The 15,659-nt window shown below is 34.5% G+C and overlaps 2 protein-coding genes across 3 annotated transcripts; both read right to left on the bottom strand.

The window, feature by feature from the left end:
• Window positions 1-1,116: 1,116 nt before the first annotated feature.
• On the bottom strand, window positions 1,117-3,272 carry LOC109186736 (DELLA protein DWARF8-like). Its single transcript, XM_019336849.1, has one exon. It carries the CDS (start codon window positions 3,035-3,037, stop codon window positions 1,478-1,480), a length of 1,560 nt encoding a protein of 519 aa, XP_019192394.1. The 5' UTR covers window positions 3,038-3,272; the 3' UTR covers window positions 1,117-1,477.
• An 8,324-nt stretch (window positions 3,273-11,596) lies between these two features.
• Window positions 11,597-14,997, bottom strand: LOC109186737 (GDP-mannose transporter GONST4-like). Of its 2 annotated transcripts, none has more exons than XM_019336850.1 (3): window positions 14,776-14,997; window positions 12,904-14,133; window positions 11,597-11,847 (listed from the first exon to the last, which is right to left on the bottom strand). In XM_019336850.1, exons 2-3 carry the CDS (start codon window positions 13,919-13,921, stop codon window positions 11,771-11,773), a joined length of 1,095 nt encoding a protein of 364 aa, XP_019192395.1. In that variant the 5' UTR covers window positions 13,922-14,133; window positions 14,776-14,997; the 3' UTR covers window positions 11,597-11,770. The 2 variants fall into 2 exon arrangements, with proteins under 2 accessions (XP_019192395.1, XP_019192396.1); XM_019336851.1 differs by having other exon boundaries at window positions 12,916-14,133.
• Window positions 14,998-15,659: the final 662 nt, after the last annotated feature.

Raw genomic sequence — 15,659 nt, 5'->3', positions numbered from 1 at the left:
AACAAAGAAAAAAAAAGGGAGGGACCGAGGGAGGGGTTGTAACATTTGCTAATAAAGAATTTAAAAACATATAATTTTAGTATATGTTCAGTTGTAATACTACATACTGCTTCTGCTACTCACATGAGTCACATCTTGATATCGTGACACTGTCTAATTAGATTTTTCTTTATTCAGTATATTTTTCTTTTTCCATTATTCAGTATATTTTTGTTTTAAATGTGGTGGAATCGGTCAATTAATTAGTGGTCAACAAAAATAAAGAATCTTATTAACACGTAAGAGGTGAACTTAAAAGGGGAAAATATCATTGTTCTTTTAAATTGTATAAGGCTGATGATTACATTAAATACTTAACAGAGGGAGGGGAAAAAAAAGGGTTAAGCAAAATAAAGAAAAATCGTTTTCCATGCAATTAACGCTATTTAGAAAACTTATTTTTAATTAACAAGTTCCAATGGGCACGTAACAATAATAAAAACTTGACTACTTAAATATATGAATTGAATGTACCAATAAATGAAATTCCCAATACCATCGTACAATAATTGAGATTAGTGATTGCTAAAATAGTAAAGGAAATTTCAAATCGTTCTCCCAAAACGTTAAATCTTCAACCTCAAAGACCCCCACACTTCGGACCCGACAGAATATTTCAAAAGATATAAATGACCAAATCGTCATTGGGATTTCAACTTTGATCTTTTTTTTTTCAAATACTGTCTACTGAATCATTAAGCTAATAGAAAATTTCAAAACCCGAGTAACTAGAGAGTAGAGAGACATCACCATAGACTTCTTCACTTTTTTAAAAATAATAAAAAAATAATTAATTTCTGCAGGATTGTTGATTACCAGGCCAGCCAGTTAGCAGCAGACTGCAACTGGCATCCCTGTTTGAACATACACTGATACACATATTAGGAATCGCAACCACTTATGAAATTGCCATTTATGTTACCTGTGTGTTTTGGCATCTATAAAGTGGAGGGCTGTTTTCTTTTCTTGTTTTAAACATTTGGTAGTTCTGAACAATTTGTACAATCTGATTCATCATCAACTAACCCAAAACTTTTTCTTTTTCTCATTCCCTTCCTGACCCAAACTCCAAAAACCTGTAACTTTTATATTAAGCATTCAATATTTTTCTTCTTTTTCACATTATATGAAACAAAGAAGTTTAATTTAGTTTTCAGAAGGAGAAATTTTACATACAAACCCAACCCAACCCAACCCATCACTATCACTACACAACTTCAAAGATTGTTGGGTTCCCTTGCCTTGCCTTGTACAATATGTAATTAACTCTTCCATGATTCAACTCATAAGAGAACATATACTATGTGACCAGAAAAAAAAACTCGTAATCACTATCCAAAGGTGTGTACTGAATAAACGTCGCACTAGGGGGCTAAAGCTACTAAAGATTTGACAACTAAAATGACTAATTTACCCCCAAGTGAACGGCTCGGTTGGCTCAGTCACGGCTGGCCTGCCAAGCCGAAGCCGCGATGAGAGGTCGACTGTGCCACCCGAGTGTTAAACACCCTTCGGTCTCTTCAACATTGTAGCCTTCGGCTGAGAATAGAGTCAATAACATGCTGGCTTGCTTGAATGCATTAGAGCCTAAATTCAGGGGCTTGAAGCCGGCTCCGGTGAGTCGAGCCTTCCACTTTCCCAACGGCTCGTGCCTCTCCACCCGAGCCACGCCCTCGCAACACACCACATTGCAAATCTCTCTCTGAATGTACATCTCCGCTAGGGCTTTCTCGGGCTGAGCCGGGCAAGCCTCCAGCGAATCGAACATTGTGGAGTAGTAGTACAGAGATTCGGTGAACCGGTCCAGAAATTCGGGCTGGTTATGGTTCGCTTCCTGCTCAACAACGGTCACAACTTTCGGGTTCAAACTCCTGATCCACCCAAGAACCGTATCGATGGGCGAGCCGCGGATCGGGTCCGGGCCGAGCAATTTGTGCAGCTGCATTATCGAATTCACCGCCACGGCTTCGTTTGACCCAACTTGTAACATCCACGACTTCACATCGTCGAGCCGCGAAGCCGCCACGCCGCGGAAGGCGAACCGGACGTTAACGGAACGCGCCAATTCCGCTAACTTGAGCCCGATTTCACGTAAGGAATCGCGGCCGTCGGGGGACGGCGGCCCAATGCCGGTTAACCGGAGTAACGGCGGCCCTCCGGGACGTAAAGCCAGCGCCTGGATCAATGCCGGCCATTGCAAGCCATGCATCAAGTTGAAATCGATGACGTGGACGCAATCGTGGCCGTGGAATGCCTCTAATATGGCTTGATTAGCCGTGAAATGAGCGAATTTTAAATACGGAGCCGCCTCGTAGAAATGGGAATACAAAATCTCGTCCTCGTAAGCTGATCCCATTAGGCTAACCCCTTGCGGCGTATAGAGCCTCTTGCTCAAGGCGTCGATGAAGTAGCCGGCGACTTTTCCGATGCCGCAGCCGGAATTGACACGTGTCAGGAGCAGCTGCAATTCGTCGATCAAGGATCCGGCTAAGGAGAACTCGCCACGTTGGACGGAAACCGCACACGTCATCAGCGCATGCACCAATCGGATGCCGGAATCCTCCTGCTCCATGGCCGTTACCACCGTTAGATGCGCGGGGGAAACAATCTGCGGCGGCTGCTGCAGCATCGCCTCACATTCGCTCCACCCGGTGGGACCCGCGGCGGGGACGAAATTGGAATCCGAGGGAGCGGCGAATTCGGGTACGGGCGGCGGGTGGAGCTCCGACAGCAAGGAATCGACCCACGACCCGAGGTCGGAAGGGTTCTGGTGGACGACGTCGTTTCCGAGGTGCTGAGAGATCTCGGACCCCATCGGGCTGCTCCCCATGAAACTCTCCAGATGCTCGAGGCGCTGAGCGACGTGGCGGAGGTCGGAGGAGCGGACCATGTAGCCGGCGCCGGCGAGGAGGCTGTCGATCTGGTCGACGTGAGAGGCGGAGCAGGAGGAGGAGGAGCTGCCGCTGCTGCTGGTTATGGAAGAGTCATGGGGACTCATTTTATGGTAGGGCTTCAAACTGAAATCTCCCTCAGACCTTAAAATTAGAGCCGGAGATAGGGGGGTTTATGGGAATAGCGAAGCCATTAGAGAAGAGAAAGAAGAAAGAGAGTGTACGTTGGGAGTTGGGTCTAGAATTTGCAGTGAAAAGCGACTAGTGAAAGAGAGAGGAAGATGGGGTCTGATAGAGAAAACCACGAGGTACAAGGAACACAAAAAGAAAAAGAAAAAACGTAACTTTTCGGGGCGTACTTCCCAATATAAATACTCCACATTTGATGTTACTTATACGTATTTTAATGTAGCAATTTTTTTTTTAAATGACATTTTTTTTTTTACTTGAATTATATATTCATATGACATTTTTTTTTTCTTAAATTACTCATGTATCCATTAATTTCTTAATTATTCTAAAAGTAGTTATTTTAGTTCTGATATTTTAAATGAATATCTTTAAACTTTACCTTTAGAATAAATATTTCATTTTATTTTTTTTTAACAAATTTTTCAACCGCCGATTCAGGTTCAGAATATAACGTTTATAGTTTGTAATTTTAATAAACCAAAATCGAGACATTGGGTTCCAATTCTGAATCATAATCGAAACCTTTCGATAATTCGATTTGGTTGCTATAGTATCCAGTTCAGAACTGGACTGTGGTCATCCCTACATGTTAGCAATAATTTTTTGGATAGAAAATAAATAAAATATTTATTTTAAAGATGAAAATGTCCATTTAACAATTCAAGAGGAAAAATCATCACTTTTAGTATAATGGAGAGACTAATATGATGAATATATGAATAATTCAAAGAGAAAAAAATACTATAAAAATATAATTTAGGGAGAAAAATAAAATTTTTACTTTTATTTATGTCCTGACTATTACGATATTATTATATTTATTTATATTTTTAAATGTTTACATTACATCTTTCATTTTTACTCCGTATTTGATTTTTTTTTAATATTATCGATTATATTTGATTATCATAATTAGCTATCCATTTCACTAACCAAATATAAGAATTCACAGTTTTAAGTAATTGTTAAAAAATACGTTTCCTACAAACTAAATAGACTATTAATAATTAATTAATTATCACTCCAACACCGTTTCATTATATTATAATATTTATTTATACTGAAAGAAAAACTAATAAAAAATAGTAGGACCCATTTACTTTCCTTTTCATTCTTTATTTTATGTTTTCAATTTTCAAGGGTTTAGAAAACATGTTTCCGAGAAGTCTTAGAAAACAAATTTACTAATATTCATTTTTCAAATATAATTGTTTGGGACTATAATTTTATAAAATAACAAATGTTACTTTTGATTTTATGACTATTGAGCATTTTTATTTGAATTTATGAGTTTAAAAGTTGTCAATTTTAATTCATAATTATTCAATTTTGAGAAAAGGATCAAATATGTCTATGATCAAACTTTTTTTTAAAAGGGCAATTAGGCTCTTGAACTTCAAAATTGTGCAATTAAACCCTTAAACTTATTATTTTAGTACATTCAAACCCAACAACCTGTAATTTACCGAAAATAGCCCGTCATAAAATTTCCCACGACAATTCCGATGAAATTCCAACCATCCTTTGAATTAAAAATAATAATAATAATCTGGTGAAGGTCGTCAAATTCCGGCCGTCCGGTCGTCTTCCACTAGAGAAGAGGACTGGACGACCGCCTTCTCCATCACCATTAGAATACGGCCGAAATACGATGACCTTCACCATTTTTTTTTTAATTCAGAGGATCACCGAAATTTCGCCGGAATTGTCGCCGGAAATTTGATGACGGCTATTTCAGGTAAATTACTGGTTGTTGGGTTTGGATATACTAATTAACTAAAATAATAAGTTTATGGATTTAATTGCACCTTTTTGAAGTTCAGGGGCCTAATTTGCCCTTTTAAAGAAAGTTTAGGGGCCTATATTTGACCCTTTTCTCTTCAATTTTTGTCAATTTCAGTTCATCCGATCAAATTGTCGATTAAAAATACTAACGTGAGCCAAAGGCCTTGTGGTGATTCTCAAATGAGAGGTTTCAGGTTCGAACTCTAGTGTAGGTGCTTTAACTCTTTGTGTTTCAATAGATGAAAAAAGTATATTTGAACATCTATTACATTCTAATAGAATCAATAGTATTTAGTTCAATTTTTCCCAACACTAGGTTATGTTGGTATAAGTAGATATTTAATTCAATTCTTTTCCCAACACTATGTTATGTTGGTATAAGTAGATATTTAATTCAATTCTTCCCAACACTAGGTTATGTTGATATAAGTAGATCAGAATAATGAAGATAGACGATATGATAGTGAAAGTAATACGAAAAGATAGTAATGAATGTAAACACAATAGTAAATAAATATTGAAATAAATATATAATAGTGAGAGTGGGGTAGATAGGTGATTGGAGTTTGAATTATTTTTTATTTGGAGGAGAAAATTTGATTTCTAGTTTTTTTTTTTAATAGTAATTCTAACCCAATTATAATGTAGTATATGTTGATACATAAATTCTGGAACATAAAGAGTCTATTAGTAAAAATGTTTTTTTTTTTTAATTAGTAAATGAAATAACCTAGAACTCTCTTTTGGGTCAATCAGTTATTCCATATAAATAAAGAATGCAAAATGTGTGAATGTGGTAAAACAACTTACTCAATCACAAAAATAAAGTTGACAATAACATAATTTTAAACGAATTAAAAAGTCATTCAAAGTGCATACCAAATTACAATAAATAAATAAATATTGATTCATGATTTATTCAGTACACATTCTTAGGTAATGATGATAAATTTTTATTACCATCCAAAAAATAAATATAAATAAATAACTATTTATTAATTATTAGTAGTAAATAAGAACTATATATATTACACGCAATACGAGAGGTTTTTGTCATTTTTTACGAGAAGTTTCACTTAATTAATACGGAATAATAAATATGTAAATTCTTTGAAACCAATGTTGTCTCTAATTAAATAATGATCCTTAATTATTAAAACTTTATTGTACTATAAAAAGTAACACTTTCTTATTTTAAAAATGTTTGGCAAGATTGATGCTACTTTTTGACTATGTTGGGATGCAATCTATTACAAAGTTTTATATAAGTATATTTTTCGAAAGTATAATGCTACATTCTCGGATTTCAATTTACTTGATTAATATGTTTTTTTTTATATTTGATTAATAAATAAATTTACATTTTATGACAAGGTAAGCCGACCAATTCACTTTATTAATAAACATTGTGAGATAAAATCAAGAAGGGAAAATATAATTATTTGTTTCTAAAAAATATATCAAATTGCAGAGAACTGTGCATGCATGAGTGTACTACAATTTGAGTACTAAATTAATTGCCTTCAATCATGCAATCATAATTTTCTTATAAAACTAAGTACAGATTACAGATAACAGATTCCACTTTCCCTGTTTCACACTTCACATATAATCTTTGTTCAACTGATATAATTCCATTAAAATTCCATTTCAATATTGTGGTCCATACTTGCCCTTTTTTTCTCCTTTCCTTTTTTGATTTCTATGGGGACTTTAACAACTATCATTACTAGTGAAGTTTTTAATCAAGTTGGTTGGTACAGAATTCTTTAACATTGAATTGGTAGTGTAACCTTTATGAGATTCCATGTGATCATTTGTTTTAATTAAGAATATTCATTTTCTTTTATCGTGACATTAATTATATTCGTAAATTAATATGTTATTAGTCCGTTTTAGCATTATCTTATCTTTTTCGTATTAATGATTTAATGTGCATTTAGAAGAACAATTGGACTGTTCCAAGTTCCAATTACTCTCCGACAGGTTGTTTGGATGAGGTGCGATTAATAGAGTTATTAGAGTAGTCTATCGCATCACTCCAATGGTAGAAATTTCAACTAGAGAAATAATGGTTTGGTTATCGAGAGATATTATGTTGCTTTAATCTGTTACCACCACTCTAAATATTCTAAATTTAAACTAGAGGAATAAGGGTTCACCGAGAACTATGTGATTATTATAACGGTTAAAATGCTCTAATCTCGCTACCACCCCTCTATATCCCCAATTATTTCACCCTAAATTTTGCAGCCTACCCACAACATCAATAAGTTGTGGTAAAGCAATTTCTATCTTTTTTTCTTTAATAATGCATCTAAATTAGAGTTATCCCAAGCCCTAGAGGTGTAGAGAATTTAACCCTAATCGCTAAAATGGTTCAAAATATAGTATCTATGACAGTGCAATTTAACCTAATGAGTGTGAAAATTGGTGGAACATTCCCAATGATAGTCAGCCATGCATGCACGCATATGCAAAGAGTGTGGTGCGTGGGGACCAATCAACCGCAGTAAAATATTTTTTTTCTCACTTAACCATGTGTGGTAGAGTAACATTTACCAAATGTGGCATCACAACTCCATACCAACTTATTGTATATTGCTAGCTAGGGAAGAATTAGAGACTGCAAAGGAAAAACAAGGGCAAAAGGAATCATTGCCTAACCAATGAACCATAAAATAATAAAATTAATAATAATGATGGAAAAAAATAGTGTTTTCCATCAAGAAATAGTGATTTTAGTTCTTCGATTATTGATATAAGTATTATTGACATTTTAATTTTTTTTTTTAATGACAGAATGTTAGATTTGACACTTTTAAACCTCCACTTAACATAATAAATTTATAAAAAAAAAAAAAAAAAAAAAAAAAAGTAAAAGTTGGGTGATAATGGAGGGATATTGGGGGTGAGTTGTGTAGAGCATATTTTGGGTGTTGAATTTGGTAAAGTGGTAACAGAGTAGAAGATATGATTTGGTGGAAATATGAATTAGGTTTTCATCATCTGATAGGGACTTGTACAGAAACTTTTAGTTTAGAATTGACCCCCTGATTACTACTCTGAAAATGCCATTTTACCAACTTTCAGCATTTCACCCCATCAGTGAATTTCGCTTTCCATCCATCTAAGCATCTACAGCTACTACTCACAATTTCATATCAATTTTGTGACTTTTATTGGGCCTTTAATTATTTAGCTTTTATTTATATTTGAATATTATAAATTTTCATCTTTATGGTTGGAAAACAAAAGAAAAAAGAAAATATAATGAATCCAATTTCAAATAATGGCTCAAATCCAAACAAATTTCATCTGGATTCTGGTTTGAGCAGGCAACCTGCTTTCTTCAAGTACTATTCTGATTTATGATGACTTGAAATGCTATATTTTGTGATATTTCATATCTATGATGGTTACATTAGATGTTGTTAATTGGTTCCCAGAGCTATTAAAATAGGTTTAGCCTGCTATTGGCACGTCCTGCCTTACCACATAATAAGGCGGGGAGCGTGTTGGGGATTTAGAGGCCGGCCCGCACATGAACAAGTCTCAGTTCATCGTGGGGTACATTTGTAAGGTTGACAGGCTAACCGGTTAATATTAATAATTAAAAATTATATATTCAAGTTAAATTTCGATATTTACAGTTTTAATAGTTCATACTAATTTCGATTTAGATTATTTTGACTCATTGAGTTTAAAATTTTGTATTAATTAATGTTTGGAGTAGTATTTTACCTTTTTTTTTAAAAAAAAAAATGTTTTGGTGGGCTAACTAGTGCGCCATGACGAGCTAGGCATGAGTGGTATATTTTAAGTTAACAGTCTCACTTTAATAATATCGTTAATAACACTAGTGTTGATAATACTCGATATGGTCCAATGCATTTAGATATTTAATTACATACAAAAATGTAATTAAAAACATAAGTTGAATAACATCTAAAATGATCTTTTTATACATAGACGCACAGACACACTGCAGCCCTCACATGAAACAAATGTAAACTCGAGTAAATTAATGATTGTGGGTGGTGATATGATATGTTTGAAATAGATTAACGTTGGAGTGTTAAAAAGAAAAACCATAACTTTTCCAATTTACATTATCACTTTATTAAAAGCCTCAAAAAAAAAAAAAAAAAAAAAAAATCCCACGACATATATCGATGTTGATGGCGCAATGCTTTGTCTAAAATTATTATTACAACAACAGTAGTACAGTATTTCGGGCTATCCCATGTCAATTTAAAGGGCGTACGTGGACGACATTTCCACGAGGAAACTTCATACGACCCACCTTTTCTTTTCCTATATTAATTATGGGGCAACACATCTATCATCCCTATGATCATTCAATTTTTTTGACTAATGTATAGTATAGTGTATTGTATTGTATTGTATTGTGTATAGTGTAGACTGTAGACTGCTCTCAAATGAAAGGAAATTGGAGAAAACAATGTTGTATGGGGTTTGGTTTGGTGGTTGATGTTGAGGTTTCTTGAAATGAGTTTAATGAGTAGATCTTGACATCAAACGTTTCTGCATACATTGTTTTAGTAGTTAGTTGCTTTTATGGATTCATTTATAAGTGTTTAAAAAATGGCTTATTATCCGTCAAAATTTAATTTGTTTGATCAATTTTAACTTATTTGATTGGTTAAATAGTTAATATGAATTTTCTGTAAACAACTTTTTAGCTTAGCTTATTGATGCTAATAACGAAAAAATTACTTTAAATAGCTCACTATATCAACTTATTGCATTTGATTTTGAAAATCTAATTTATCCTTAGTAGTTTTTGGTTGTTGTGGTGTTTATAATTATTTCATTTTTATTCAAATTTACATTTTTAATATCATCATAATCGATTAGAACCCGACATCTGAATTGACTCTTTGCCTAACACACACGCATAAATATATATACAATTGTCTACATAAATGCACACCAATACACTCCAGTGAAAACCAGCAAACTAACATAAATGGATAAAATTGCCTACATAAATGCACACAAATTAATTCCAAGGAAGATTATTGTGTGCATTATATTGTGTACTGAAATTTAAAATTGTGTGCATTTATGTATAAATTTATGTCATTTTATATGTAATCAACTAAAAACAAACAACTAATTTAACAAACATTTTTTTTATAACGAGTTAATACTATCAATTGGTCAAACCAGCTAACACAATTAGCTATTAGCTAACAGTCAATTACCAAACACCTTTCGATCCATCATTCAAGACTTGATTATTAACTGAGAAAAAGAAAATCAAAGACTTCAAAAAACTGATGTTGAAAATTTACGATGGAATAACGTTATTTGCTCCGTCTTGAGTAATTATTTCTTAACTTTTAGTCTCACCAGAAATATGTGACTCCACTGTTATAAATAGGAAATTAGACAAAAAAACTAATATCCCAACCAAAGCACCATCTAATGCAATAAATATGTTCTCATATTAACGTTGTAGCTATTTATTACTGTCTTTTGTATAAATTAAGACACCACTTAATATAAATAATGAGTTTTCTTCTTTAATTTGGATTCCTCCTTCCCTCTCTTTCTTCCCCTCTGCAAGGTTTCCTATGTAAGAATAGTCTTTATCAATAGCTTCTTCATAGAATCATAGCCTACCTTGTATATATATACATTGACACCAAATAATATAATGGGTTTAGCTTGACACAATTCAAAAGGCTTGTAATTTTCTTTTTAAGGTTTTTACTTCATAAATTATCCTAATTATCATTTACCTACTAAATTAGTACTTTGAGTAAACTAAACTCATCAACGTACGTACTTTTTAAATTGAAAAATGTAAAATAAGTGAAAAAAAAAAATTGAAAACTGGATTTTAAAAATGAAGAAAGTTGAAAAATTAAAATAAATACAGCCATGTTGTACTTTACTCTAGCAAAGTGAGAGGTCTATTGAAAAAAAAAATACAAAAAAAAAAAATCTTGTGTAACTTGTGTTAAATTTATTTTATTTTATTTTATGTCACATTTCGGCCATCCAAACGCAGCACAGAGGTTAATAAGCTAGAAAAAAAAAAGAAAAAGAAAAAAAAAAAAACTAGAAAAGAGGGGTGACGTGGATATGCCTAGAAGTCATCATTTTATGATTCCAAAGAGTCAATTGAATTGACCCAATTCTATGCAGCATGCAGTATTGCAGTAGGCCTTTTTGTGTCTAACATTCAATTATTCTAATCAGTGTCACCTCTAATCACAAACTTTTAGATTTTTTTATTTTTATTTTTTTAAAATCGTCTCATATTCTTCAATCTTATTTATTTATTATTATATTTACGTATTTAATTTCATATTTTCAGAGAAATATGTGGTCCAAGTGGACCTAATGCATGCCCAGTACTAGTATATAATAAGAAATTCGGGACCATAATGATGCTATAAAGGAAAGAACGTATTACGTATACGTGTATATGCAGTATGGTCTATATTCACAAGGCCATGCCATTCTAGATAACGTTACATAATAAAAGAAATAATTATAATTTTTTTAATGATACTGTATACCTATAGTACTAAAAATGTAATTTTTAATTATCCATGCCCAAATTTAAGAATGACATATTTAAACTTAATAGAAATGCTCAACTCAAAAGACCATTATAATAAGTGGGAAAAAAATCTCTATTTTCAGTGAGATGGATGTGAAATTGTATCAGTATATATGTTTTATTTGGTTAATTATAAGAGTGGGAATTTAGGGACAGTGGGAAGTTGCAGAGAGTATAGAGCGGTGGGGAAATGGGACCAATGAAGAAGGGATCGGAGCCCAAGAAAACATGCATGCATGCATCGTTTGGGGCAGACAAATCCTTAATGCTGAGGCGTTGTTGTTGTTTGAATCCCGTTGTTCAAGCTGACAAGTTTTTCACGTTCTTTCTCTTCCTCACCTTAAACCAAAAATAAAAATAAAAATCCTTATCATCATCATCATCATCCTTGTGAATCTCATCATATCATATATGAATATATAATATATAATATATTACCCCCCACCCCACCCCACCTGTGAACCAGCTGAGAGTCTGAAACTCTGATTCAATTAATTGCCCATCACTGCCTCTCTGAGTCTCTGCCACCCCCAAATTCATCCCCCCGCCCGTGTGCAACTGTGCATATTTTGCCTGATAGATACTCAACATGGGTACCCAGTCGGTACCACCTAGCAAGCAGGCATGAAACTCGGACTTGAGCCCGCACATGGGCAGCTCAAATGATCATAGAGGTGAAAGTTGAAAAGAATGACCAGAAATCGAGTCTCACCGACGACAGTGTGGGAGCAACTTCTCAAAGTGAGGGGCTCCTTGTGTGCAGTAAGCAAAAGTCTAGTTTCTGTGGTTCATGTCAGTTGAGTTACATGATTTATATCCTCACATATGCTCTGTTGGGCTGGGGTGTAAGGAGTCCTTAGGGATGGGGTTCAACCTTTCGGAACGTAACCAGTCAGTCTTGGCTCTCTAATTATCTTTCCATAACCTCCAATGGCATTAATTAGAGCCTTTAATCCCATTAATTATAGTCTTTAATCCTATTAATTAATTAGAGCCTTTAATCTCCTTAATTATCCATAAGTGCCGAATGGACCATATGAGCCTTCTTCTACCATGTACATTACCCTCTCTTCTACTATAAAAGAGGGTAGTCACTAGTCAGGAGCAAAGAAGGGGAGGCTGAATGATCATACACACTCGATGATATATGTACAAAATCACTTACAAAAGATAACAGAAAATCGAGAACCGAGTACTACAACTAAGGCATATAAGTAAAGTTGGTTAAAAAGGTCATGCTAGGAAAGATCCAATCACAAAAATTTCAAGAATACCAGTGCAGTGATATAATCTTGTAAAGTAAAGATCAAAATCCACAATGAAATATACTAGTGAATGTGTTGCCATGTTAGGGATAGTTAGAGAGTATGTTCAAAACTTCAAATGCTCACACACCAGATATTTTACCAGAAATGCCCTTTTCTTCATCGCCATCTGCATGGTCGTCGCCATGGTTCTTACTTTCCTGCTGTGGCGGGGCGCTGCTAACCCCAGTAACTGACTGCTGATAAAGAACACCACCAGCCATGGTAAACAGCAAACATAGCAGCCCGATGGGACTCGCATGCTTATCCCAGATGAACACATTAATAGCGACTGTCAAAAACTTATTTACTACACCCGTCACAGTAAAGGCAGTGGCAGATATCGCCTTCCTCGCTGCAAATCCAAAGAAACTAATGAGCAAACCGAACACACAGGAGATGGACACCGCGAAAAATGCAACCGGGTTGAATAAATTCCTTGTGCCAGATCCCACGGAAACAAGTACATGAGCAAACTCCCCAGTAATGATCCAAAACAGGGGAGCCATCATCAAGGCGAGCAAATTGTTATACAGCACAAATCCCCAAGTGTTTAGTCCAAGGTTCGTCACTATATGCTTAATGTAAACCATCTCGGTAGTAATGGTCACCAAATAGGCAAATGCCCATGAATAAGCAGTCAACGTGAAACCTGAATCTGTAGCAACATATCCAATAGCACCTCCCAAAATAACGACCAACGATAGAAATGTTAACTTTGAAGGCCACGGTTGCTTCCTAAATGCTGTATCAGCTAAGGCAACCAAAAGGGGCGTACATGATCTGAACACTATAAATGTATCCACATTGGCATGGCTTAAAAGATTTGTGTTTGTGAATATTGCCAAGAAAAACACAAAGGCAGCAGGCAAGAATTTCTTAGCGGTTTCCCATGTGAACGCATCATGGTGTAACAGCCCTAGCTTCCCCAAAACCCAAACACCCAGAGCCGAGGTGAAGTACTGCAATGCGGTGAGAAGCCCTGGGTAATTAAAGTGGGTAATTGCAAACTTGTTGATCACCGCAAGCAAGCTGGAACATAAAGCATAGCCCAACACGAGAGTGCTGGTAGCATAATATTGTTTTTTACCCTCAACTCGAACTGGCATTTTCACGACTACACTTACTAAGAAATTATCTCACTTCTTGTTTTCCTTATTTTCTCTACAATTCCCACTACTTGACCTGATTAAATCCAAGTACAACAGCCTAATGCAATACTTTTGATCCCATACCGATACATATATCAACACAGAAATGCTTTGAGCTGGAAATGCGAATCATGGTGACAATGGAGATTCATGTTGGCTATGATTTTGATCTGCCAAATAATGGGAAACCCAATGAAAAAAGTTCAGATATTCTCAATTCAGTTATGCTTGAGATCAGATCTGCATCAGTAGGTTACTGCCAAAAGCAGAGATTTTAAATAAAATTCAAAAAACTTAAGATTAATTGGTTGTGATAATTGATCAAAAACTGAGGCAGATGGGTAAAATCAATTCCAACAAGAATAATGCTACCCACTAACCCACTCTCCAATCTTTTCCTCCTTACCTGGCATTTTCTAATTGGACCAAATTCATGTGCACCCCATGATTATAAGCCATTTGTGAGCATATAGCCATTAATGTGCAATCCAATTATCAGCTTAGGCTTTTAGTTGAGATGGAACACGTGTTTCAATTTGGTATTAGAGTCAGACCAAAGGTTATGGGTTCAAATCTCAGTGTCACTCGTAACTGACTATAGTTTACAGGGCGGGTGGACTTTTAGTTGAGATGGAGCACGTGCTTCAATTATATTATTATTATTATTTTGACAATACAAACAAACAAAGGAAAATAATACAGAGCTCTAAGGAAATTCAAACAGGAAATTTTAAAAAATCAATAAAGATGAAACTTGAACTTGCTATAAACTGCTGAGCAAATTAAAGAGATCTTAGAATGAAATGATATACCTTTCTTGACGTGAGTGGCCTAAGAAGCTCTGAGCAGTTTCAAACTCTACACGCAAATGGCAATGGCATAAACAAAACACTGTTTTCAGGAAAACCTATCCGCCGAACATGAACTTACGGAGCAAATTTTTGCGCCTCTGTAGGGGAAAATGGCAAAAATCTGGGAATTGGGATATGATTTTGGAATTAGGTTTCTTTCATAGTTTGGGGATTTTTGTAAGTTCATCAGTGTATCACCAACCATATGTACTAAATTGTTTCAAACCTTTCGTACCAAATTTGAGTTTGAATAGTACTGTGTTATTTATGATAGTGGTCACAGTCATTTAATTATTTGTAAATTGAATTAATTTATCGAGAATTATTCATATGAATCATTAATGCCATTTGGACAAAATTTTGGGGCAAGAGAATATGGCAAGTAAAATTGCCAAATAAATAGAATTAAGAATTAGGCAAGTAACCAGGACTATGTGGTTCAATGGTACCCGGGTTGGACTTCCATTTGGAAGGTTGTGAGTTCAAGCCTCAGTGGAGGCATTATTAGCTCTCTGTGTTTCAATAGGTTGAGAAAGTATATGAACAGATACTACAATGTAATAGAGCTAATAGCATTCAAAAAAAAAAGAATTAGGCAAGTAGAATTACCAAATAAATCCAAAGTATTAATTTTATAAAATTTAAAACCCTAATGTTGCAACAAAATATGACTTTTAAGGAATAATGTTAATGTTAAATAAATTAAATTTCATAAAATCTTTTTTGAAATCAATCTAAATTCATTACAATCCCTCTAAAAATATAATAAATTAACATTTAATCCATAGAAATTTACTAGTAACATAAAGTCAAGATATTTATGCAGGTTAAAAGTTGACAATTAC

This window comes from Ipomoea nil, unplaced genomic scaffold (genome assembly GCF_001879475.1).
Source record: "Ipomoea nil cultivar Tokyo-kokei standard unplaced genomic scaffold, Asagao_1.1 scaffold1407, whole genome shotgun sequence".
In the NCBI taxonomy this organism is placed as follows: Eukaryota; Viridiplantae; Streptophyta; class Magnoliopsida; order Solanales; family Convolvulaceae; genus Ipomoea; species Ipomoea nil.
The sequence above is the reverse complement of the archived record's forward strand: the minus strand, read 5'-3'. Positions and strand labels throughout refer to the sequence as shown.